A 27,162-nucleotide genomic window follows, 5' to 3' on the forward strand; every position below is an offset into this window, starting at 1 on the left:
TCTTTCCTCTATCAGTAAAAAATGGGTTAATAATAGTCATATTGTTAGAATGAGTTAAATTATATTGGATGATTTATTTACAGTATTAATTGCACACATTTGTAATGCCTTTATACATGTGTTTTTTTTTTTTGTTTTTTTTTTTATGCATTAGACTCGTATGGATCATCCCAGTGATTCGATTAGGCTATTTTGAATCTGATCAATATAGGCTATTTTCACCTCCAAATACATGTTACATAAGGAATGGGAGTTAATGAATGGGAGTTACCCATTTAAACAAATACTATATGCAATAATTCATGTAGAATCCTTTATCAATAAAAACTAAACATGACCAAAAACACACCAAGCCACTTTTAATGGACCTAACTGTTACAGATTTTTAAATGGTCCGAATAGTGCTTGACTTCAGTTAAGCTATTGAAAAAACAACAACAATGAACTTAATAATTAATAATTTCAGAAATTATTTAATTGTTTTGTGTCATGAATGTGTTATTCCATACACATTCACGACGAGATTCCTCGTTTATTCAGTTCGTTGACTTGCGAAATATCATCAGTAGCGGGGCGTGTTTGTTCAGTTTTGCTCGTCAGTCTTTGAAAGCACGCGCTTCCAAAAGTGAAAATAAAAAAAAATTGAACCAGTGAGTGCATAGACGTTGATGGGAACGATTCGTTCACTTTGCTCTAAAAAAATTAAAAATAAATATAAAAATATAAATAAAAAAATCGTTCTTAGAATAAACGTAGAGTCCAGATTTATGTAACCCCGCCTTCAGCACGCTCATGTGTCTCCCAAAGACAAGTGTGTTTTGACGCTGAAACCGAGCACAGAGTCTGTGCTTCACGCGGGACTAGAGAAGCCTTAAATCAAGAGTTTTGGAAACCTGAGCCTTCAGGAATCCAGCACGGTACCTGTCAACTCTAACGTTACATGCAACTCCAACCACCTCTTAACGTACTGCGTTCAAACTGCTCGAGTAAAAAGGGAGGAGCCGTTTGAATCAACTCCAGTTTATATCTTATCATAAGAAACCAGCGCCCAACTGCTGCTACTGCACAGCTGCTCTGAGGCGAATTAAGTTCTTCGATCCAGACCAATTTGCCTTATAACAGCGGCGCGATGGGAGATTTGATCTCAACTCACCTGGATGAAGGCAAACGGGAGGTTATAACAGGTAAGCGCTCTAATGGACGTGTCTGCTAACCGCAAGACTCTGAGAGAATCAGTGACGGTATGTAAAATATGGTGTTGCGAAAGTGTTGTTGCAATGCAATTTCAGTTAAGGCCAGTGCCAGGGTTTTGGGTGAAAGGGGTTTACATTCCGCCCCAAAACATAAACGTGTGGGATAATACACTTTGTGCTGTTCCCTCAGTGCACTTTGCTGCGACGTGGCACAACATTTCCTGTTACTTTTTACAAGTTTTGAATTACATATATTGCATAAATAAACAGTAAGATAATAACAGTGATTTCACTGTGTGAAAAAAAAAAAAAAAAGAGGATTCAAGTCATCGCTTTGCTATTAGAATCTACAAGATGAATGTGAGCTGCGCAACCTAACTATTGTTGATATCTCATAAATCATGAAATATGAAATGAAGTGAAGTCTAAATGAATTTGTATGGGTGGAAAGGTGGCCTGAATCTCTTCAGAGCTCTCTGATCAGGTGTGGTTTGGGTGGAACAGGTTTAAATAAATGCTGACTGTGGATTATTAGTAGATTCCCTATAGGAGTGCCAGAAGTTAGCTGGGCAAATTGATTTTAAAGTGCAATTTTGTTCTAACCTTATAAAACAAGGCATATACTGTACTACATTTATGCACAAAAAATGATCAACATGAACAATTAAGACTATTAACTAGTCAGATTGCTTTAAATTGTAATGTAGTTGTACATAATGCAATATGGTAAGTCTAGATGAGATTTGTGAAGTTTCATGAGTTGTTGGAAATGTTTTTCAGTGCTGATTTCAGTTGTTGTTGTTTTTTTTGTTTTTTTTTTGCTGTTGTTTTCAATCAAAAACCATTTCATATTAGCAATACTTTCTAGGACAGTAAATACAGGTATTTGAGAGCTACAGGTCACTGTGCTGTCTAAAGAGGCACTGAACCCAAATAACCCATACCTAGACTAGAATCCAGGCCTAGAATCGAATATTATAAAATAGGCTAGTCTATATAAAATGTTAAAAATCAGAGGAATGCACTATTTTAAATGTCAATTAAAAAAATTTTCATTAAAAAATAAGAATAAGTTAAATAATGTTTTACTTACTAATTTAGTTTTTAAACAATGTAAGAATAATTTAAATAAAGTTGATTATCTGATTGATTATCCCTTTCAATATCATTTGATGAAATCGCCTTTGGGAAGGGCAAGAGAGAACTGTTAACTTTCCATCTTCCCTGCTTTTGCACATTTTAAGAGAAAGCACATATCAGATATGGAATCTCAGGAATGCATGGGGAGCCTAACAGCAGTAAGGAGGCTGTCTGGATGATCTGTCATGCTCAACATTTGGATAACCTTTGCTCAGGAGGTCATGTATGCTTACTTTTTTTTCTTTTTTTTTAAAGTGTATGAAATATTCAGAAGCTAATTCATAGAGGATGCTGTCAGACAATAATATGTCTACAGTAGGCTGGTTTCTTTATACCCTTTTCACAATTGGATGACTCCCTCTGTACTGACAAGGAAAGGGTGAGGGCAAAGTCATACATCGTTTTCTTCCTGTATTCTATAGAATGGATAAAGTCATCTCAAAATAGTGGGTGGGGATTTGGAATAGAATGACCTCAGCACTTCCTGTCTCAATTTTTTTTAGCACTCTGCTTCTCTTTGAGTTTACAATGACTGACAGCTTTATGTGCTGCACATGTTTAATTTACATTGTATCTCATAAGGTTTATGATATTGTTTTGTTTGTTGAAGCTTGTTTTGGGGTCAAATATTCCATCTTGAGGTGATGGTGAAGTTGGAGCCATTTTGGGAAGCAAATTACACTGTTTTGAGTAGTTGGGGGGGATGAGGGGGATCTTGCAGGAAATGCTTTAATGGAATGTTCGTGGAAGGGGAAGTCGTGGAACATTAATAGTGGGATTCTTCTAAACAGAGCATGTTTGTAATAGAGCTTTGTAGAGAGGTCATAGTGCACAATCCACCCCACACTTACTTCCTATAGTGTGTGTGTTTGTCTGTTAGTCCTCTCATATTGCTAATGCTCCAGAGAAAGTCATCCACAGAACTGACTGGAATTTCACGAGTTCACATCTACATATAATTAGTACAATAAGTTTATGCGTATTTGGCGTGCTGTCCGGGGGGAGGGCTCCGAGCTCGGAGTTAGGCCCGAACCCAGAGTACTCCCCCCAGTTGGTAAGTGTAGATGGAACTGTAAGTGAGGAGATGGGGTGGAGGAGGGATGCTGACAAACTTTCAATGAACAGAGATAGGTCTGCTGTGAATTTATACTTTGTCATTGAGTTGATTACTGATTAATCTCCAGCTGTGCATAATTTGGTTAATTATCTGAACCTGCTCCTCCCGAACTTTGTTAATAAAACATCATTTAGTCAAAATGGAAGTTAGTCCAGAGTTAGTCTGAAAAATCATCTAGCTGAAATGTCAGTTTCAATGTGGGAAACAAGAAGCATAGATTTTGAAATCGAATTAAGGCGTATCGTATGCTTATTCCTCAGAATTAGATTTTTGCTCAAGGGTTTATGTGACATCATTAGCCAATGTAGGTTTAAATGGGAATTTTCCATGATGAACATCAGGCTTGCTTAGTGTTGGACTCAGCACCAATGAGACTCTCAGGACAATTAAAACATATGTTGAGCACAGCATGTTTATAAATCACATCCCAGCATGCTTCACTTACTGTAGCAACAGATCCTCGAATAACACTGCAATTTGATCAAAGTATACCATCGAAATCTTTTTCATCATATGCTAAATTCAAGTGTATTGTGCTAAAAGAAAAACAGCATATTGCTTTATCTACTCTCATAAAACTTTAAAGTGTATTGTGCTATAATATATTTTAGTTTATTTATTATAGTTATGGCCTTGCTGCTGTGTCCTCAAGCAAGGCATGTATCAGTTGCTAAATTCCCCCTTGTCAGATTTTATATCAGCTGTACTTAATCCCAGTTTTCCCATAAATTCCATGAATGCAAAAAGCTCACTCCTTGTACTGTATAATCAAATAATATCATTTATCTCAAGTGTTTGAGCTGTCAAATGCAAAACCCATATGTTAGAAAATGTTGATGGAATGTTTTATAAACTAGACGAGGAGCACATTATGTTGAATATGTGCAGTATTTGATGACAAGCTTTATTGAAAATGTAATGCACCTGAGATAGTAATGTGGCCATGACACGAAGAAGGCTGTGCATTAAATTTTCAATAATTCAGCTTCTGCGGTCCACATATACCAAAGAAAATGTAATGCTGAATGAAAAATATTGTATATACACAATACCTTTCAGAAGTTTGGAAAGAAATGAATCCTTTTATCCAATAAGGATACGTTAAATTGATCAAAAGTGATGGTAAAAAACTTTACTTTGATGGTAAAAAACACTTCTATTTTGAACCTTCTATACATCAAAGATTCCTGAAAGAGTGTATCACAGAATATATAAAAATATCAAATATCAGGATGATTTCTGAAGGTTTCTGGTTTCATTATCATGCTCTTCTTTAAAGAAAAAAACAGGACCGTGGCCAAAGTGATTTGGGATTTCCTGCTAGAAAAGCGTGAATGACTCCAGCAGACAGGTTTTGCTGAGCTTGTACGATTGTAACACGTAAAGAAAGTTAAGAATTAATCATTGAAATTAGATTTCTTATTGCACTATATAAGTGTAATTGAGTTGCTCTGTGATATAGTTTGTTTCATTAGGTAATGAAGTGCAAGCACAACATCTTCAGTGTGAGGCTTCAGAGTTTCTCTTTGAAGTGGCTGCTATACGGTAACGCTAATTTGATTTGCTTTCGAGCTTGTAATGAAATTAAAAAAGGAACAAGGAGTGGCACCAAGTATCACATGAGACTCATTCACTGAGTGACTCATAAACAAGCAGCACACACAAACACACACTCACAAAAGGTCTCAGTCTTAGACATTCACATGAACATACACATGGCCTTGTCTTGTGGTTTCTTCCAGACCCGGGCCCTGGGTTACTCTCATTAAACCTCTCAAAGTAATGTGCTCTGTTAGCACCCTTTTTTTTCTTTCCAAATCATATATTTGTGAATTCTTTCACACATCATATAGCAGAGAATGTTCTACAAGTTCCCCATGGTCGTGGACAGCTTAGAATGTCCAGGCATGGGAAGATTCATTGGTCAGAAAATGTGGGAACACTTGGTACTGGATTCCAAAGAGATGTTTTTATATTTTCTATTTCCATGTTACCTTTCCCCTTCCCACTACTTTCAGAGCATATTCTCATTAGCTATGTTTTCATGCACATTTTTAAGTGCATAAAATCACAGGATGATAAAGCCAAGATGGGCATAAATTCAAAAAATGTGCAGAGATTTTTTTTTATTATTATTTAATTTTTTTTATAAATCTTGTCAGAAGATGATGGAAACACATTTACTGAATAAATCCCTTGATGCGCGCAAAAAAAAAAAAAAAAAAAAATATATATATATATATATATATATATATATAGTGCCAAATGATAAATGATGCCAAATGATACCCAATTGGCACTAAGGGGCCTAAAGTGTGCCAAGAAAACATCCCCCACACCGTTACACCACCACCACCAGCCTGCACAGTGGCATGATGGATCCATGTTCTCATTCTGTTTACGCCAAATTCTGACTCTACCATCTGAATGTCTCAACAGAAATCGAGACTCATCAGACCAGGCAACCAGTCTTCAACTGTCCAATTTTGGTGAGCTCGTGCAAATTGTAGCCTCTTTTTCCTATTTGTAGTGGAGATGAGTGGTACCCGGTGGGGTCTTCTGCTGTTGTAGCCCATCCGCCTCAAGGTTGTGCGTGTTGTGGCTTCACAAATGCTTTGCTGCATACCTCGGTTGTAACGAGTGGTTATTTCAGTCAAAGTTGCTCTTCTATCAGCTTGAATCAGTCGGCCCATTCTCCTCTGACCTCTAGCATCAACAAGGCATTTTCGCCCACAGGACTGCCGCATACTGGATGTTTTTCCCTTTTCACACCATTGTTTGTAAACCCTAGAAATGGTTGTGCGTGAAAATCCCTGTAACTGAGCAGATTGTGAAATACTCAGACCGGCCCGTCTGGCACCAACAACCATGCCACGCTCAAAATTGCTTAAATCACCTTTCTTTCCCATTCTGACATTCAGTTTGGAGTTCAGGAGATTGTCTTGACCAGGACCACACCCCTAAATGCATTGAAGCAACTGCCATGTGATTGGTTGATTAGATAATTGCATTAATGAGAAATTGAACAGGTGTTCCTAATAATCCTTTAGGTGAGTGTAAATAATAATTTGCCTCAACAGATGTGATTGGTTCGCTGGTTAGTGCAGTTATCCAATCTCATTGCACACCATCTTCAATGTTAAGTCATTCTGAAATGCCTGGGTCAAAGTCTATAATCGAAATGATTTGCTATAATGACCTCCCAGAATAACTATCTCGCACAATTGCATTCCCAAACATCAGGCATCCGAACGCAAGATAACTTGGCAGCGTTTATTGCATTTTGTCTGTACGTCTTTTATGATGTTCAAAAAAGAGCCACAGTGGCTTCCCTGATTGCAGCAACTTCCATTTTTATTACAGATGTTCTCTTGAACACGTGGGATGGGAAACAATTCTTTATTCGCAAATGTTTTATGCAGCATATTAAATTTTGCTTGTTAAATTCGCAACATCGTCTATAGTACAGCTATAGTCAGTACCAGGATCTGAGCTCCCAGATTTCCCTCTGAAGAGCTTTCACTCTGTCTGCCCTGACATGGACACATTCCAAAGAAACTTCCTTTTCCTTTCCCCCCACCCCCCTGAAGACCAACTGCCCCCTGTGTGGTCGGCATGATGGTATTGTAATTATCTTCCACTAGTGGAACTGCTCTTTAAGTGTCCGTCTCCAAACCTCCACATTACCAGAGCAGAGCTTGGCAAGATTTTATTCCCACCATCAGACTCATGCACATTACTGAGATGTTTGTTTTGGTGTCGAAATCTGTGCCTGAGAAAAGCGTGCTTCATTTGTTGGATTTGTGTTGAGACATGGATTGTGAAATATTGTGTGAGTGTGCATTTGGCATGGCAGCGGAGCATTTGGGGATCTGCCCCAGGATGTTTGTTTAAGATTGATGACTGATCAGTGCGCAAACTGCCCAGCCTTTACAGTCAGCTCTGTTCCCACCATCACTGTCTATACTTGTATATAATAGCTGAACTACACTACCCATAAATCCTGAAACGCTCAGTGTCTTTAATAATCTGCCCATCAAAGAAGACACTTTTACTGTAGAAACGCGAATTGTGCCAAAGTTTTTGCTTCAAAATAAAGTTTTTGTTTAATTTCAGCTTTATTTCAATTAATTAATTTTAGTCTTCATCAGCTATAATAACACTGCATTAGGTACAATTCATATTTCATAGCATTCTTGGCACGTAAGATCATCACGTATTTCCCTTCGCCTCTAATATTGTACTTTTTAAAACAATGCAGATGGTCAGGGTGACCTTATTCTCAGCCCCCTTGTCTCCTTTTTCACATTCCTCTCTGTTAAGTACTGCCTGCACAACTGCCTAATGGCTTTAGCAGTTCATTTAATTATATTCTCTGGCTTTATGGGGCAAATATGATGGATTGAGAGTTGGGAGAAATCATAAGCAGAGCTCAGCTCCAGAGACTTTTCATTTCTGCAGTGTAGTGTAGTGTAGTAGACCATATACATTCAGAGAGAGAACATTTTAGGGTGTTTCTGTGTGCATTTGACTTGGCAGACTGAAGTATGTAAATGCTAAACGTCAGGTCTGTTTATAATTTGCTTTGATGGGAACTTTTGATGTTAAAGGAGTCATAATGTAGAAATTTCACTTTTCCACGAGAATCAATGTATGTTATGATTGCATAATGATTGTACACTGGCCGGGAAGCCGATATTTAAAAGTGAAGCGTTTGTTTACCTCGGGGTTTGTAAAATAGGCCACGTGCACGCGCACGAAAAAACGAGATTTTGATTTCTTCCCCTTCTTGACGTCAAGACGGGGGAGGATATACCAAATATGGACACCGCAAACCTATGCCGCGGGAAGCCCGCCCCTCTCCCCCTCAGATTCAGTTTAGTTGACTCGAGAAAGATGGAGAAATCGAGTGCACACCTGAGATGCTCTGTGGGTGACTGCCACAAACAACATGCAAATGTGTTTTATCTACCAAAAACGGACGAAACTATCAGGGAACAGTGGATGAAATTCATTTTTAATGACGCTGTCCCAACAACTCTTTCAAGTGGCGTATCGTTAGGTGTGTGTGCTAAACATTTTACACCGGAATCTTTTACAAATTTGGGGCAATATCAGGCGAACTTGGCCTCGAAGCTCCGTTTGGGAAAAGGTGCCATCCCAACCATCAGGGACTTACCAGAAATTGAAAAGGTAAGACTGTGTTTTTATTGCTCTACTGTGGTTAACAAATAGCAGCTAACAGCTAATGCGGCTATTGTATGTAACGTTACCTTCGAGGTAAACACGGGGAATGGACTCTACGAATGCTAGCCACATCTTTCGACTTTGTTTTACACTAGCAGCTACAGTAGTGACGGTACAGGAGTCCATGCTCAGTGGCTAAAACTGTTTAAATGCAAGTATGAAAACAATATACCACTAGGGATGCACCGAATATTCGGCCACCGAAAATTTTCGGCCGAAAATGGCCCAAAAGTACATTTTCGGTTTTCGGCCGAAAGACTTTTATCACCGAAACAATACGGCCGAAATGTTGTGATGACGCAAACAGCAGACACCGCGACCTGCACGTGCTTGTCTGAAGCAACATTACATATCTGCGGTGTGGACGTATTTAAATATATCTAAGAGTGACCCACGGACAGCGATTTTCAAAACACCGACATCCCAAGTCTTCCGGAAGTTCCGGGAGTCTCCCGCGTATTGATACCGGCTCCCTAATGCCCGCAAATTAGTTTAAATCTCCCGGAATCGCGAGCGAGCATGAGCGCGCATACGTAGGCAGAGAGAGGGAGCGAGAGACCTTTGCGTGTGTGTGCAGAGCAGCCGTCATTTCTCAGAGGTTTACCTGAGCTGTTTATGGTTTTTGCAACTCACGTCCATGAGCATATAACTGCAGATATTATTTTGGGCTATGGCAGTATTGACCTAAAATACCGAAAATAGCTTTCAGTTAGTGGGGCTTCTGTAAGAATGTATATGGCAATGGTGTATTTTTTCTTTTTTCTTTGGTTGTGATTACAATTTCACTAACAATAAGTACCGTCACATTTATTGAGCTATTGCAGTATTTTGTCTATGTTTTTGTACCGCTTGGAAGTAGTAAAATACATTCCTGCAACCAATCAACGCGCCCCTCATTTGCATTATTATAATGACCGTCCACGACAGCCAAAACATCGCATCAGATCTCGCGAGACAATAATGCCTTTAGAAATAAGGGTCTGAGGGGCTCTGTGTTGATTTTTTTTTCACTTTTCTTTTTTAGAAGTGCCTAAAATACTATAATAGAGCATTTGGGTATCCAAGGTAACACAACATTATGACTCCTTTAATGATCCCGTTGAACTGCGTCAAGCTGTATGGATCTGATTTGTTGCAGTCTCTCCCTGTATGAAACATAATTTTTATGAGTCATACAAATCAAATATAACATTGAAATGTCTTACTGTTATTTCCAATTGTCATCTTTATTTTAAGAACTGGAGTTATTTTTAATGTGCAGGTGATCTCTCTGACTTAAGTCTAACCTCAATATGCATTCGATAACTAAGTTTTACCTTTATTCTCTTCTCTTTGACCATCACTAAGTGCTTTATTTTTATGCCTCTCTCTACTTTAATGGCATCGTTACATTGTAAGCAAACGGACAGGAATGTTGTTGTTTTTTCTGTTCTCTTTCCTCAAATCTTTCCAAGAGACTGAATGCCTCCAAAGTTTTACAACAAGCCCTACATAGTCATTTGGAAAACATCCCGCCAGAAAGCAGTCAATAATGGAGTTGCCTTTGTTCCTGTGCCAACTGCAGTGTTGATCTGCTTTTACATGCATGTGAAGGACAATGCAGTAAAGCTCAAACATTGTAATCTCCACTTCTGATCAGATACACGGAGCTCAGTGTGAATTGCTGTTAATGTTTTAATGGCCATTGACTTATTGTACCACAACTGCCTGTTGTACAGCTGCAGCTGCTTACAGTACGTCTAAAATCTTAATATAACTGCCTTTCACGTGATTTGTTATTGCATCACATTTTATCATTGTTTAATTAGGGCCCGAGCACCAATGGTGCGAGGACCCTCTTGGAATTGCTCTGTTTATTGTTTAGTATTATTTAATATTATTATAAAATGTTTTTTACATTTATTTTCATTTGATACTATTTGAATCAACGTATTTGGCTTTTGTAAAATGCTTACTATGGAAAACTACCAGATATGCAGTATAAAACAGTGTTTCAAATCAGAAATGCTGTGTTTGTATTTTTGTCAATGGCCTCGCATTAAAGGTAGGGTAGGCAATTTCGGAGAGGCTAACAATAGCAAGCTAACTTTAAAAGCATGAGATTCCTCTTCAGAGTGTCTCCAAATCTATGCCTCCTTCAAAACACAATTAGGGCTTCCCTCGATTTAAAGATTTTTCTAGTCGATTAGTAGTCGTTCATTTAAGCGATAAGTCGACTAATCGCACGTATATTAATAAGCCATAAACAGTATCTCACAAAAGTGAGTACACCCCTAACATTTCAGCAAACATTTTAGTATATCTTCTCAAGGGATAATACTATAGAAATTAAACTTGAATATATTTTAGAGTAGTCAATGTGCTGCTTGTATAGCAGTATATATTTACTGTCCTCTGAAAATAACTCAACATACAGCCATTATTGTCAAAATAGCTGCCAACAAAAGTGAGTACACCCTAAGTGATAATAGCTGTACGTCGTTTAACCATGCAAAGCCACATCTCCTATTCTTCATGTTCATGTTTTTGTCTGCTTGACAGGACCATACAAATTTGTGTATCTTGTATTAGATCAGTTTGTGCGCAATTTGTGCTTTGAGTACAATTCTCTCAAACTGACCACTGGATGTTAAACATGGCACCTCATGACAAAGAACTCTCTGAGGATTTGAGAATTAGAATTCTTGCTCTCCACAAAGATGGTCTAGGCTAGAAGTAGATTGGTAACACCCTGAAACTGAGTTACAGTACAGGCCAGGGTCATACAGAGGTTTTCCAAGACGGGTTCCACTCGGAACAGGCCTCGCAAGGGTCAATCAAAGAAGTTGAGTCCCCGTGCTTTGCGTCAGGTGCAGAAGCTGGCTTCAAAAAACAGGCGCATGAGTGCTGCCAGCATTGCTTTAGAGGTTGCAGAAGTGTTAGGTCAGCTTGTCAGTGCTCAGACCATACACCGCACACTGCAACAAGTTGGTTTGCATGGCCGTCGTTCCAGAAGGAAGCCTCTTCTGAAGCTGGCTCACAAGAAAGCCCGCAAAAAGTTTGCTGAAAGCAACCTGTCCAAGAGCATTAGTTACTGGAACCATGTCTTGTGGTCTGATGAGACTAAGATAAACTTGTTTGACTGTCCAGTATGAAAATTGTGTCTTGCCTACAGTCAAGCATGGTGTTGGTAGCATCATGGTCTGGGGCTTCATGAGTGCTGCTGGTACCGGGGAACTGCGCTTCATTGAGGGAAACATGGATTCCAACATGTACTGTGACATTCTGAAGCAGATCATGATGCCCTCCCTTCAGAAACTGGGCCGAACGGCATGATAACGACCCCAAACACACCGCCAAGATGACAACTGCCTTGCCGAGGAAGGTGAAGGTGATGGAGTGGCCAAGTATTTCTCCAGACCTAATTTCCAGCTAATTGGATTTCCAGCCTAACATACTGTAATTACCACAAGGACCCACTTTTAACAATCTGTCCCTCACGGACTGCTTTTTTTTTTACTAAGGATTAGTCGAATATGAGGGGGCAGCCCTAATTACAATAATAATGAATGTAAACAACTTACAGAGCTCTTACTTGTACCACCTGACTGCTGCAGGTTCATTTTGGTGTTGATAGTGTTGACATAGAAACGCATAAATCCGAGGCCGTGAACAGCTCTGGGTAGAACGTCACAGGTTGCCATCTCGTAATTCATAGTTCATAGTTCAACATAGTTGTGACATGGTGTAAACGCAGCATAAGCTCATTGTTTTGGTTCAGGAGGAACTGTAAAAGATGGCTGCTGTTTGTTTTTGGCGCTCTGTGAATGTCTGTCTACAACTCTACATACTAGCCTCATGAAATGCGTGGAGGTATGGAAAAACATATGTTGAGACAGACAGGTCGGACTGAATGCAGTGATTGGGCGAACATTTTTGTAGTTCTGAGACTTCCACAGAAGATATATGTACATGGTTTAATATAAAGACCACTTCTATTATTGATTGCTATTAGGTTGTGAAGAGAGTTTCAACCAGTAGAACAAAAACGGTTTATAAAACAAAGTTGTCAATCATTTTATTCTAAGTTTTTGATGTCACTTCACTCCAAGGTTCCTTCTCCATATCCATCCTTCCTATGAAAAAAAAGTAGCAGGGTTTACTTTTAGCTACTCGTGACACGAAAATTTCATGTCGATATGCCTTTGTAGAGAAACAGTGTTGGTTAAGCAATTATGTTATGGTTGCATATATTTTACAACTGTTTTGTTGATAGTTGCATATATACCAGTTTATTTGTGAGTCCATTATTGTTGGGTATGTTAATTTTTTGTGTGTGTGTATCTTTTTTTTTTTTTTAGCACGGACAGGGGAGCTGATGGGAGATTTTGGTCGGCTATATGAACAGCAGTATGCAGTCGCTCTCTTTAACCAGATGCGCTATGACGTAGAGGGTGGAGGAGGCCCTCAGCCTCAGCTCCTGCACAGGAAGGTAAAGCTCTGCCTTTTTCTATTCCTCTTTTTTTTTAGCTGTATTTGACTTTTCTTTTTTTTGAGGAGCAAGTGAAACTATTTAAATCAGGGTAATTTCTCCCAGAACTGATGGTCTGTAATGTCAAATAGCAAAGTGGAATTGGGGATAATTACTGTGTTTGAACAAATGGAGACTTGTTTATTTGAAATGTGTAGTATTATCACAGTATGATCCTGTAAAGATGTGCAGTTTGCACGCTTTTTATTAGTCAATCGGGGAGTGTGTGCGTGTACGTCTGTAGACCGAGACATTGGGTGGGCAAAGTAAACATAAATTAAATACTTCCAGTCTTAACATCTCTCCACATAATGTATAATTAGGTACTGGGTCTCTCTCTGCTTAAACAACTTGTTTGAACCGCACTTCAATTCTTGTGTTTCCTTCATAGGTGCCTCTTAAGAATAAGTCCATCTTTTCGGGGGCTTTGTTTCAGTATCTAGAAGAGAACAAAAAATGGAGGAATCGTTTTCTCTTTATTCCTGACTCCTATAACATCAACTATTATGATAACAAACAGGTAATGAGTTAAATGAAAACATTTGCACACTTGCATTTAACGTTTTTATTTTATTTTATATATATATAAATATTAATATATTTAAAAAAATGTGTGTGTGTGTACATGTTTGATGATTCCAGAAGTTTTACTAATTAAATAAATAGTTTTATTTAATAAGATTAATGAATGACAAAATAAATGAATAATATATGAGTTATATAAGTCATATATTATTCATTTATTTTGTCAAGTAACAACATTTATTCATTTGTTTGTTTAAATGAATTAAACTGCTGAAATGTCCTTATATACTTTATCTGTTTCTGTTGATTTAGGCCCATGACAGAGGGCTGCATCCTAAAGGCACCATTAACTGTGCTGGCTACAGGGTCTTGACCTCTATGGAGGAATATCTCGAGCTCCTTAACACTAGCCTACCAGGTCAGTCAGAAGGAGAGTGTGGAAAACCTCAGGAAGGAATGAGAGTTCTTAAAGGAATTTCCTAATGGAAAGTTCTATAAAGAAAGCTCTATAAAACTGTGCGAAAGTCACTGGCTTACTGGTTTTACTTGGGTCACATTGTCATGACAATGAAGTTGAAAGATTAGATAACTTTACGTAGACAATGTCTGTAAGCGATTCTGTCACACAAGACTCTTGTAAACACGTATAATGTTTAAGTCATGTGGCTCTGACATTTAAAACCATATGTGTTTATTACCCAGCCCTGTGTACTTGCTATATTTATTTATTTATTTATTTATTTATTTATTGTTTGTTTGTTTGTTTGTTTGTTTGTTTGTATTGAACCTGCAGCCTGTATTTTAAATAAATGGAGAGTAATGTTGAGCCAGAGTGTAGATTAGAAGTAATGAAATGGAGTGTGAAGGAGTGTGAAGAAATGCACTGTGATCTTTGTATGTTGTACAGCTGTGATCATGATGGCTGTAGAGATCTTCTCATCGGGCCATATTTAATAGAATATTATTGAATCATGCAACATGTGTTTTCCAGGTGTAAAAGCTAAAGTTGGCAGTTCTCCATTCCTGAAATGTACGACGCAGTTTCCCCTCATCCTCTGGCACCCTTATGCTCGCCACTACTATTTCTGCATGGTGACCGAGATGGAGCAGCAGAAGTGGAACGCCGTCTTTCAAGACTGCGTCCGACACACCAACAATGGTGAGTCTTAACCCTGTTGTTAAAAGGGATCATACTAATTTCAAGTTTGAGACATCCAAGTTTCCACGTTCCCCTCTGTCACTTTAACACCCGGACACACATTCAAGGCGTGACTCTTTCATTACGGTTATTGCTATTCTTTTGTTTGTTAGAATAAGCTGCATTCAAACTTGCTAGATTAACTGATGTGTTATTTCATTAATCACCTCTTTTAGACATCCTTTTATCAAAAAGGAAACTCGAGCGGAACGTTTGGCACGGTTGACTGTAGTCATTTGGCCTGTTTGATAATAGAAAGAATTTAACCGCTCAAGGCTGTAAAAAGAGTCCGATGAGATCATAGGGAAAGCTGGAGATGTGCTGCCATCATTCATTCCCTGTGTGTGAGAGCTCTATGACTGTTTATTCTGTAGGGCTTATGTAACTTTATATAATTAACAGAAACTATAGTATTTTATCATAAAATGTCTCTTTCTATGTTTTGTTTATGCCAATTAAACCATTTATTTGTTGTATAATTCTAGTCAGTCAATTCCCAGACAAACATTTCGGTTATATTTCTTGACAATATGCTTGCATTTAATCTTTCTCAAGAATTTGCTTGTGTAAATCTAGTTACACCATGCCTAAAGGCTACTAGAAGGTTCATTGTTACTGTGAGAGTTTACCTCTTTCACAGTGATATCACTGTCAGATTACTTGATAACCTGTTTGTCCAGCCACTAAAAACAAGTGTATACTTGTCTATTTAAAGGATATGTTAAGATTGTTAAACTTATTGAGGTTATGTCAACTGGTTGGTGGGCCCTTATGGTTTTGCACTGATAAAAAATATCCTGTTAAATTCAACGTTAAAAATTCTATGACAACGTTTCAGTTATTGTGGGATGGCATATTTGTGCCTGTAAATTGACTGATATAATGTTAATTTACCAAGCTGCTTGAAGCAAGCTTTTCATCTTAGAACGTAACCACCATAATAATACAGGAGGTACAAAACCACATGATGACGAGTTCAACGGAAATGGTCTTTTCATAAAACATGACCAATATGTTTTCATTGGCCACCATCAGGGAAAACACATGACACTAAAGTAATCATTAATTAAAATAAGAGAAAATGGAACTCAAACTCAACATGCCATATACACATTACTGATGACAAAAATAAGAAACTAAATTATTTATTCAAAATATAATCATATGTGATGATGTCACACTCACACACACACACTCTATATATTGTAATTCATAGTTTTTACTTCCACAATCCACAAATGTAACAGTATTTTGCAGTAAAAGTACATATAATGTGATATATATATATATGAGTAGGTGAGTAGGTTATACCAATGAGTGAACCCAATGAGTAGGTGAACCCAATGGTGAACCCAATGAGTAGGTTATACCATAAGCGGGGCACAGTACCCTCTGAAAACTTTTTTTTTTTCAGTGTAGGGTAGTTTTCAGAGGGTACTGTGCCCCGCTTATGGTATAACCTACTCATTGGGCCTGGGGGAAAGGGGTCTGACAGTGTTGACACTAATTGATGTCATTGAAAATTCAGTCTTGTTGTACGTATTATATTGTAAATGTTGGGTCGTGAGGTTCTCTGTGTCTCATAGACGACTCATGATAGCTTCTACGTCTACTAGAGCTGTTTTCTCTCTGCTGTAGTCCAGATTCCAGAGTGGTCACAGCTGGGGCTGTCAACCCATAATTCAGTTTGGATGGGAGGCTGCCGAGAGGGGAATGCACACTTGCGGCGAGGGCAGTAATGTCCCCTGGGCTATTAAGGCGGCCATCTAAAAGTGTGTGTGTGTGTGCGTTAGAGTTAGCCAAATCCCTGCTGCGTGTAGTATGTTCTGAATGCAAGCACATCTGCAGAGCCCCTTTTTTCCCAAATAAGGACTGGTTCAGTTCTGGTTAAGTTTTTTGCTATTCATTAGTCAGTTTTTGATGTTCTCTGACATATTTAAAATGTGTTAAACTCTGTAATGTTCTATTCTCACTGTTTGGTAAGAAGGTTAGATGTTAGCAGAGACTGCGCTTCAAGAGTGGTGACATTGACTATTTTGACATCACATAATAAAGCGGAATCTCCTCTCTCTCCCGCTCTTTCTCTCACGCGTTCTGTCTCTGAGTGGATAAGTGGTTTTCTTTTTTGGCTTTTGATGATGCATAAACCCTGTTGTGCTTAAAGTCTGGAATTTATCTAAACACAGATACTGAACTGTTTAAGCAGTATTGATTGCAGAACAAATGTTCTTTGTATGTACCTGGCCCCTGCAGTTTAAGGCAAACTCTGCAGAAGGAGTGTAGGTTTGAATCACGTAATGGGCTTCTATTCATAATTTGACCACTGATATAATTGCCCTTCCCTTTTACCTGTCAAAATCACACATTCATTATGTAAGTACTGTAATCATGTTAAGTACTGTCCTGGTACAGTCATTATTTTGTGAGCTTGTTGTGAGTGGCAGCTTTTCCTTCAATCCTTCCTCAAATCTACTTAAAAGTAATCAGTTAAGTTAACCTGAGTTGCCAATGTGAGTTTGCAGTCCAAATTTAATGTTAAGAGATCAAAAAGACAGTACCTTGAAATGATGGAAAGAATCATCTTTCTAAATGGTCTGATTCACAATCAAATGACTCGTATAAGCCAGTTATTTTTAATAAATGAATAACATACAGCATATACAGTGTTGTCCTATTCACAGACATGACTCAAATGACTCTAAATTCACAAACACTCAGAAACTCATGAGTTACTTTGAATCAAGTTTGAATCAGTCTGACAAATCCTTCATTAAATGAACTCACTGAACTGCAAATTATTATTACTTTCAGTGACGTCTGTCTTGAAGCAAAGCAAGCTTTGGGTAGCCTTCTCAAAAATGTTAATGCTTAAATCATTATCATTGCCCGTTTTAATTAATATATTGTTCATTAAATTAAAATATTGTTTAAAACATTTGGGTTATTAGAAAATGTTTCTTAATCAAAACACAGGTTTCTTAAATTTTTGCATGACTATAAACAGGGCTTACATTAACTTTTTTGCTTACCAGCCACTGTGGCTAGTGGTTTTAGTGGTTGTGGCTAGTTACTAGCCACTCAGCATTTTCACTGGCCACAATTTTGACATCAATACCATGGAGAAAAACTGCCATATAGATATTTTTAATATTATCTCATAATTTGGCAGCAGGGCTGCTGTCACTTTAAGACCTAAAGCACAGACCTATAATACTGTTTATGTTCTCTAAAACATAACTGACTGTATTAATGTGAATACTCGCCAAGACCAGCGTTTTGACATTATAGTATTTTGTGTGTATTTGAATGTTTAAGCACAATAAGCAGAGAAGAATAACACAATTAGTACTGAGAGGCTGCACAAAATCTGCGGGGAATTAGTCAAATTATGGCCAATAATTCAAGCCTTGTAACCGCAACAATATTCATCCGGAGAAAATGAAACGAGCGAGTGAGGTGAGGCGGGTTTTTGTGTCAACTCCGTCAGAGGGATGAGAGAATGAGAAAGCGCAGCTGGTATCGTGTATCTCCTCATGAGTATTGAAAGCGTTTCAGATATTTCCGTGTAGATACAGTATATATCGAAAAATCTATATTTTTGACAACACTACATTGCGCTTAGTTTATTATTTCAGATGCCTTTTTAAAAGACTACAATTGAAAAATTGATATATTATATATAAAATGAAACAGTAGGAAGTGGCAGTAGGAGTGAGTGCGCTACACGCCATGCTGAAATCCACCCGCATTTGGCGGGTGTTAATGTCAAGCCCTGACTATAAATATTATACATAAATTAAAGTCAATAAAACGTAGTTAAGTAGACTAATGTATCTTTATTTATTTGACATTAGATGGCTCTAACAGATGGGTTTTTTTTTTTTATTGTGTTGGGTAATGCAAGTTTATTTGGCACAACTTATGCTGAGGATTAAAGCATCTAAACAGAAAACTGGAGCCAGGCACATGTCTTCGATATGGTCGTGGTAAGCATTGTGATGGATCGGTGTTGGTTCAAATTACATTTCACTAGCTCTCTATTAAGAGCTAAATGTTATGTGTAACTCAATATATTAAGTTGCTTTTAACTGCTAATCTGTGTCCCAAAAGGTGGCAGGACTCTAGGATCCAGGAACATGCATTGCTCCAACAGGACAGTGTTATTCTGTGAATGAATGCCCAGAGGAGTAAACCCAAGCGTGCATGAACAGAGTTAGATCAGGGCTGGATCCTGACAAGTCTTAGCTTGTTTTTGGAAGTGCATCATTTAGACTGCTTAATCCTAAGGCTGTCAAAGCAATCCATCCTTCTACCGTACTTTACTAGATGTTAGGGTTGGGTATCATTTGGGTTTCTTAAACGATACAGGTGGCAAATCGATATTTTTAAAACGGTACCGGTGCCTGAACCGATACTTAAAAAAAAGAGCCACAAAACGATGGTGAATGACATTAAAGAACGGCTTTTTTTATTTACTTTTTTTTTTTTTATAAAAAATACATTTTACAATAATATTAAAAAAGTTAAAGTATACTTAAATATATTAATATAATTAAAAACTAATTTATATAACAAATTCACAATAAAACCTAAGCCACCTAACCCAACTACAATAATTTAACACTAAATAAGTTACAGTACTAATAACAGCAAAGTAGTCGGTATTCTTGGTATGCTATAAACCAGCTTCAAGTTTCAGCAATTCTTTTGCAGAAATATGACCAAAATTGCCTTCTCTGGCAAAATATAACACCTCTCCTGACTTATTGCATGCCCTGCACAAGGTGACCGTTATTTTAGAACGCATCACCTTATTATTTCCATGGCGACGCTTCATGCTTCTCACGTGACACACCACAGCCAATAGTAATAATGCGCGATGTTAGTTTGCGCCGCAGTTCAGAAAATTGGATTTATCGGATTTACAACACGTATGAAATACATTAACGTATTACAATACAAATGAAAGTAAGTGACCAGTGAACTGGGAGAACAATAGATTAAACTATAAATTTAACTATAAAATGTGTATCTGATATGAATAAAACACAAAGTATAATTGAAAGTATTTTTATTTCACGCTTCCATACATCAGTGTGTGTTTAACAAACTATAAATGTATTTTTTTTGCTAGTACTTATGTGCATTTAAATGCCTGAAACCTAAAATAAACATTATGTGGTTGAAAACACTGAATCGTTGTGATATGTGAAAAGTGCTGACTTAGCGCGTCAATCTCTGGCTCAGCGCCAGCCAAAGCACGAAAGCACGTTTGTATTTAGCAGTTGATCATGTGATGCACTGAATATTTCAATCGACAGCTCAGGCATTTAAGTGGCACCGAAATCTGCGTTCTGATTCGGTCCGGGTACATACCGGTTATATAGGTACCGTTTCGGTACCCAACCCTAGACATTGCTGCAAGTATACTGGCTGGTTGACTTCTGTGAGCCTGTGCTGTCATGAGCAATCTGTTTGGACTGGCGAGCCAGTAAAGTCTGGTATGCGACGGCAATTAATTGAACCATTCTGTCCTTTTTGTTCTTCTGATCTTCCCTGTGTGATTTTTGGCTTGGGCGAGGGAGGCTTTAATGGCTAAAAAGGAGCAATGCAGCCTCTGGGCAGGTCACAAATCTTACTTTGCTATGAAGTAGCTAGACTGTGACTCACATCCCACTTTTAGCTTTAAGGGGGGGGTGGGGTGGTGGTGGTTATAAAACTATGCAAATTTTATACATTAAAGAATGGGATTTTCTTCATCTGTGGTTTAAAAATATGTTAGGGTACCCCCAGTTCATCTCGGCCATTTCCACCACTGTATATGGTACGTGTCAATCTTGGAAAGGTTTTATTGGCCAACCTAACAGGTTTACAGGCATGTTAATGAATTGAGTCCAGGTGGTTTAAACCCTCTCCAGTGTCCAGACTTAAAGTTGCTCTTTGAAAGCCTATTAAATGTCACCGTAAAGACCTTAGTGACAACCTGAAAGAAACTACACAAATATGAAGAAATAGTCAGAATAATTTGAATTTCTGAACACTTAAACACGAGTATTTACACACAGTTACTTGATGACTGAAAGGGATAAAAATGTGAAACCTTATAGTTTGAACTTGGTGTTATCTGAACCAAGTCTCCTGTTGTGCAAGGTATTTACCAGCTCATTGGTGTCATTAGGCCATGGTGCGTAAAGAGGAATTTATTTTCACCAAAGATCCTCATTTTTCTCTCACTGTACTTTGATCACCTGGTGTTTTTGGACTTGAGATCAGTTGTTTTCGTGGCGACCACGCCAGAATAAGCGACCCGTAACGCTTGTTCTCTTGTTTTTACATAACACTTCTCAGGTTCTCCCCACGTGTTCATAAATATGCTTGCCCATGTGTGGATTATTTTATTTATTTTTTTATTATATAGGTTTTATTATATATATTGCTTGAAAAAACAGCTTGTAATGCTTGTCTTTTTATTTTTGCATAACAACTCTCTCTCCACGTTCAAAAATATTCTTGAATATGTGTGCATTTTATTTTATTTTTATTCTTTTTATTACGTCTAAATAAACAGTTATTCTCTCGTTTTTGCATAAAAAATCTCCGGCTCTTCCCACGTGTTCATAAATATGCTTGCTCATGTGTGCATGTACTCACAAAAGCATCAAGCTGTGCTGATGTGGAGTGCTGTACTTCCTGTCTGTTCTCCTCCACAGCCCCCCACACCCAGCCTGCTTGAACTTCCTGTCTTTGTAAGGGTTCAGGCACTCGCGCACACACAATACTGTATGTACAGGAGGCTTTTGCCATATGTGGACTTTTAGAGTGTCATCATAACTGACATAGGCTATAGATTTGAGCAGCAGCTTGTCAAACTGTCTCAAAAACCATGTCAGATTCATACTTCAGCTGGATGAGTCCCCTATGACTCTTCAGTTTACTGTGGCAACTATAGCATTGTTTAGGGAACTACCATGGTAACTGATGAGGCAATGCTTCCTGTTGACCACGGTGACCAAAGCAGATTGAAGTCTGTGGTTTGATGGGAAAATCTGATTGTGAGATGTGTATATAAATATGACCCTTCTTTCATTGTGTGTCACCTTTTTTTTTCACTTCTCTAAATTGAGAGGAACTGTACCATGTTATTATTATGTCATTCTATTCAGAAATGAATGTTTACGGTGTTTGATTCTTGATTTGTTAAAGTTTTTTTTGTCATTTTCTGGGATATATTGAGTATGATGATGATGATGTTCTCTTCTCAGGACTGCCTGAAGAATGTAAAGTTCAGACCCCGGCATTCACAGACGCAGTGCGACTTTATCGGCAGGCCCATGGTCATTATGGAACCTGGGACATGATGTGTGGGACGCCTCCACAGGTAAAACACACTTGTGCTTGTATGTATCCTAGGCTGCTCTTGCAAGATCCTTTTTGTTCTTGAACAGGAGTTCTCAACCTAGTTTCTTTGGAGATATTTGAATTTATTTATTTTACATATCACTCCGCCCAAGTAGCTTTGCTTAGCCTTCTGAGAATATAGTTCCCAGTATGTATACGGTTAGAAGATGGCTGTGTCTCATGTGACCTTGTTATTTGTACACGCTGTGACTATACAAATCACAACATGTAAATAGGAAAATGTTGGTGTTATTTTGTCACTTATTGGGAGCAGTATGCTAGCTGGAGCCATTTACCTCCAGTCTTTGTGCTAAGCTAGGCTAGCAGTGGGTGCGTCAGACAGAGTTACAGCACGCACAGAGATGAGAAGGGTATGTGTGGACTTATCTAACTCTGGGGGATACGGTGAATAGGCGTGTTCCTTTTAAACAATGTGCAAAAAAAAAAAAAAATCAATCCAGTTATCCTAGTGATCTTACATCAAGGTTGGGAACAGTAGTACCGTAAACTTCTCTTCTTTTTTTTGAGTGAAAAAAGACATTTAGGTTGGTGGAAAATGTGTCACAGTTATTGTTTGGGCCATAATAGAATAGCATGAAGGTCAGAGCTAAATTGATTCACAGGACGTGAACCATTTCAAATCGTGGTGTCCCTGTAGAAAACTTTCTGTGTAGCATCAGAGAAAGAGGATGGTAGGGTGGGCTTTATAAGTATCTATCAGCTTTACTTTATAAAATATTGAAATTGATGTAGATAAATATTGAAAATAGATACTCATATTAAAAGAAGAAAAAAAGTAAATTATTCTGCATTAACATTTATACAGACAACACTAACCGAATGAGTGAAGAAATAGAATATAAACAGTGTTAAAGGAATCTGACCTTATTTGGCAGGGAGATATTTTTTTGTCATTGTGAATTGGAACTCTGTAACATGAATTTAATTATTTATACTCCGGCTAATTAGCCAGCTCTATCATATAATCTGATAAAGAAATATATTGAAAGTATAAAGCTAAAAATGTAGCATGTCATTGTTTAGCATGTGATCCTCCTGGCAGCATCACAGCAGTATTGTTTTTTTCTTTTATTGAGTTGTGAAACGGCATTGTTTTCTCTTTTGAGCAAGTAAAAAAAAAAAGAAAGAAAGGGGAAAAAAACAGAGATATATCATGTGAAAGATGCAGGAGTGTGACCTCCAGTAACTTGACTCTAGATTTGTAGGGAACAGATTAGCCATGTTCACAATATTCCTATCTGAATAATAGAGATTAAGCCTACACAGGTTTATTTTTCTTGTATGGCGGTAACAAAAGTCCTCTAGGTTTTTGGGGGAAGTCACAATAAAAGGTTTAATGGTATATGATCAGGCTCCAGACCAGTCTGGCAGTAGTAAATTTGTATTGTGCTTCAGACAAGAATATAATGGCGATGAGTTAATGTAGCCTCCAGGCCTATATGATCCAGATCTGTCACTCAAACACATACTGTTGACTTTATCAATTTTCAGGAATTATTTTTATGGTGGTTTTCAAGAAATGCACGTCAAAGTGTTTCATACCCATTCTGTTGTTTTCCGATCATATTCTCAGATCCTCGCCAACTTAGTCATGGAGACCCTCCTCCCTGAGATGAGAGACCTCATCACCCCCAAACTGAAGGGCAAGATGCATGAGAGACAGAGGAATTGGATGTTGGTATGTCATTCGTTTGAGAAATTTATATATAAATAAGTAAAATAAATATATAAATAAACAAACAAGTAAATACATTTTATTTTACAGTAAAAGTGTGATACAAGGATTTACCTCTACTTATTTACTCTACTACTTGTTATTAATGCTAATAGGGAGACTTTGCATGGGATGCAACTTTTTATTTTTTATTATAGAGAATTATATGTGGGTCTTTACTGTACCTCTGTGGCAGTATCCCAGAAGCACTGTAAGGTCTTTTTAGGAGGATATATGGCCGGTTGCATAAACTGCTTAGACTAGTCTTACAAGTTAATCATCTTTTTTTTTTTTTTCAAGACTGGTTGGATAAAAGATATATTGGTCTAATTTAAACCCGAAAGTAAGACCTTGGTTAACATAGAGACTGTTTGTGCAACTGGCCCCTGGACTTTCTATTCTACAACAACCTGGATGTATTACAATGGCTTATGTCTGATTTGTGATCAGATATCAGATGCAGTGTACGGGCTGGTTCAGAGCCAGGCTCAGGCGCAATATGAAGCAGTAGTGCAGAGCTGTGAAGCAGGACGCCCCCCACTGGAAACCACCATCCGCACGGACATGGACCAGATCATCACTTCCAAAGAACATGTGACCAGCAAAATAAGAGGTAGCTTTAATTGGTGATTTATTCCTTTATTTATCTTTATCAAGTGACACAAATAGGACACTTTTGACTTACCCGGAAATAAAACTCACAGATGTTTATCCGAGGAAAACTGACATCAGATCATATCAGGTTTCTGGTGATTCACTTTCAAGGAAATTTATTTAAAAGGGGTTGTGAAAGAAGGCAGACGACAAATGGCATTTTTACAGCTTATTGATGAATGAGGATGACGTACATCATGATAGTGTTCCTCTGAAGTTACTGACACATCTTTTTCTGCTTATCCTTTCTACTTTAAAAAAAATATACAATATTTATATTGATTTACATATATTTTTTATTTCTTTTTTCTGTTTATTTTAATATTTAGATAATCTAGCACTAACGTAGAGGGATAGCGATAGATTATGGCAAAGATTTAACCCTTTAAAAACACAATGCCTTGAGGTTAGTTGTTGGGCACCTGAAAGGATAGCAGATTTTTTTAAAGTAATATAATCATATTTATACTGTATTTAACTACACACTATAATGTTGTGATCCCTAAAGTCACTTTAACCTTTTTACTTCTTCCTCTCAGAAAAAGGAAAACTTTACTAATATGTACATTTAATACTAATATGCAACATTTCGGGGTAAATAAGTTACAAATCTGTACCGTTTGGAAAGGGTACAGCTTTTGTAAAAAAAAATTTTGAGAGAGGATCGCTACATTGTTTTTTTACTTTGGTTGTTTATTCTCTCTCTCTTTTTAGTAGTTTCAATGTTATAGTATTTATAATATCATCCATAACATGAAAATAATTATCGGCTTATTGTATTGGCCAGATTTTGCATATCAGAGCATCCCTAACCTTTAATCATTATGCAATTGAAAGATTTATTTTTTTCTGTTTGTCTGTAGCTCTTGTGCTGCCCAAGGCAGAGAAGCTTCTGAAGGTGAGCATCCAGCCGTACATCAGCTCAATCCTGGAAGCACTGATGGAGCCCACCAGCAGAGGCTTCTTCGAGGTGCGAGACTTGTTCTTCAGAGAGCTGGTGGACATGAGCAAGAACCTCCTCAATGATGGCAACAAGGAAAAACTCGGGGAGGTAACGCGTTAAAAGTTTACCTGGATTGGGTTTTTTTTTTTTTTTTTTTGTCCCCCTCCTGACACTGTTATGGAATCTTGTTTCCGCCACGGAATAAAACAATTGTATAATTGTATAATTGCAACTTTTTATCTCACAAGTCTGACTTTTTTCTCTGCCAATTGTGAGTTGCTAGTTTATATTGTCAGAATTGCTGGATATTAACTCGCAATTCTGACTTTTCTCACAATTGTACTTTTTTTTTTTTCTCGCAATTATTTTTTCAGAATTGAAATATAAACTCGCAATGGCGAGTTATGAAGTCAAATTCTGGGGTGGGGGGGGGGGGGGGGTATTTTGACTTTATTACTCGCAATTACGGCTTTATATCTTGCAATTCTGACTTTATTACTTTATAAGTTTATATCACGCAATTCTGAAAAAAAGGTTAGAATTGCGAGATGTAAACCTGTTGTAAACCAATAGGTTGCATGAGTCATGAAGTTTTAACATCAATTAAAACTCCTTTGTCTTTGGTGTCCAGAACATGGAGAAGATCTCCATGCTAGCCTTCCATCCTGTAAAGATGCAGAGCTGCTATGAGAAGATGGAGACTCTGAGTTTAGAGGGACTGCAGCAGCGCTTCGACGTTTCCAGCCCCTCCGTGTTTGTCCAGAGAGCCCAAATCCTAATGCGAGAGGTCAGTCATCTTTGAACCAAGAACAGCAGCAAACTCAGAAGAATTTCCTTCTATAAACTACCAACACTAAGGCCCCGTCCACACTACTGCGTTTTCGTTTAAAAACGGAGACCTTTTGCTACGTTTGCACCTCCCGTCCACACTAAAACGGCAAAAACAGAGACCCTAAACAGGAGAAGTTTAGAAACGCTGCCGACCCTGTTTTCGTTTTGAATCTCCGGAGGGCGTTTTAGTGTGGACGGGTCAAAACGGAGGACTTTAGAAACGATGACGTAGTAGAGGCTCACGCTCGGATCTATGATTGGGTGTCATCAGTCATGGCGTAGGCTATATCTTTTCTAGCAGCTGTTATGCAAGTAAATTCTGCATTTTACAATGCTAACTGCCTACATGCGCCGGAGGCAAGCTATTATTCGAGCGATCTGTGACAATTCCCGGTAAAATAGTGACAATGTGACAATTCCCGTGTGCAACTGACAATTCCCGATAAAATAGTTTACGTTTGACAATTCCCGGTATCGACCGTGTACATTGAGCGTCGGTTTTGGGTTAACCCGGGAAGAACCACCGCATGGTGGGATAATTTTATCAATGAAGTTGTGTTTACACCGGCTCGCGCATGCCCAGTGTTGGTGAATGGTCACGTGATCCGCGTTTTCAGTCGTTTTAATGTGGACGGAGATCAATTCTAATACGCAGCTAAAACGCTGGTGTG

The 27,162-nt window shown here is 38.0% G+C and overlaps 1 protein-coding gene across 1 annotated transcript in view; it reads left to right on the forward strand.

The window, feature by feature from the left end:
• Positions 1-783: 783 nt before the first annotated feature.
• niban2b (niban apoptosis regulator 2b) overlaps positions 784-27,162 on the forward strand; it is a 32,075-nt gene continuing 5,696 nt past the window's right edge. The window contains exons 1-10 of the mRNA XM_084415023.1: positions 784-1,184; positions 13,038-13,168; positions 13,599-13,727; positions 14,045-14,150; positions 14,724-14,891; positions 22,193-22,308; positions 23,923-24,027; positions 24,514-24,676; positions 25,581-25,768; positions 26,292-26,447. Of these exons, the coding sequence (XP_084271149.1) occupies positions 1,130-1,184; positions 13,038-13,168; positions 13,599-13,727; positions 14,045-14,150; positions 14,724-14,891; positions 22,193-22,308; positions 23,923-24,027; positions 24,514-24,676; positions 25,581-25,768; positions 26,292-26,447 (1,317 nt within the window). The 5' untranslated portion in view covers positions 784-1,129. The remainder of the gene's footprint in view (positions 1,185-13,037; positions 13,169-13,598; positions 13,728-14,044; positions 14,151-14,723; positions 14,892-22,192; positions 22,309-23,922; positions 24,028-24,513; positions 24,677-25,580; positions 25,769-26,291; positions 26,448-27,162) is intronic.

Source organism: Rutilus rutilus, assembly GCF_951802725.1.
Source record: "Rutilus rutilus genome assembly, chromosome: 7".
NCBI lineage: Eukaryota > Metazoa > Chordata > Actinopteri > Cypriniformes > Leuciscidae > Rutilus > Rutilus rutilus.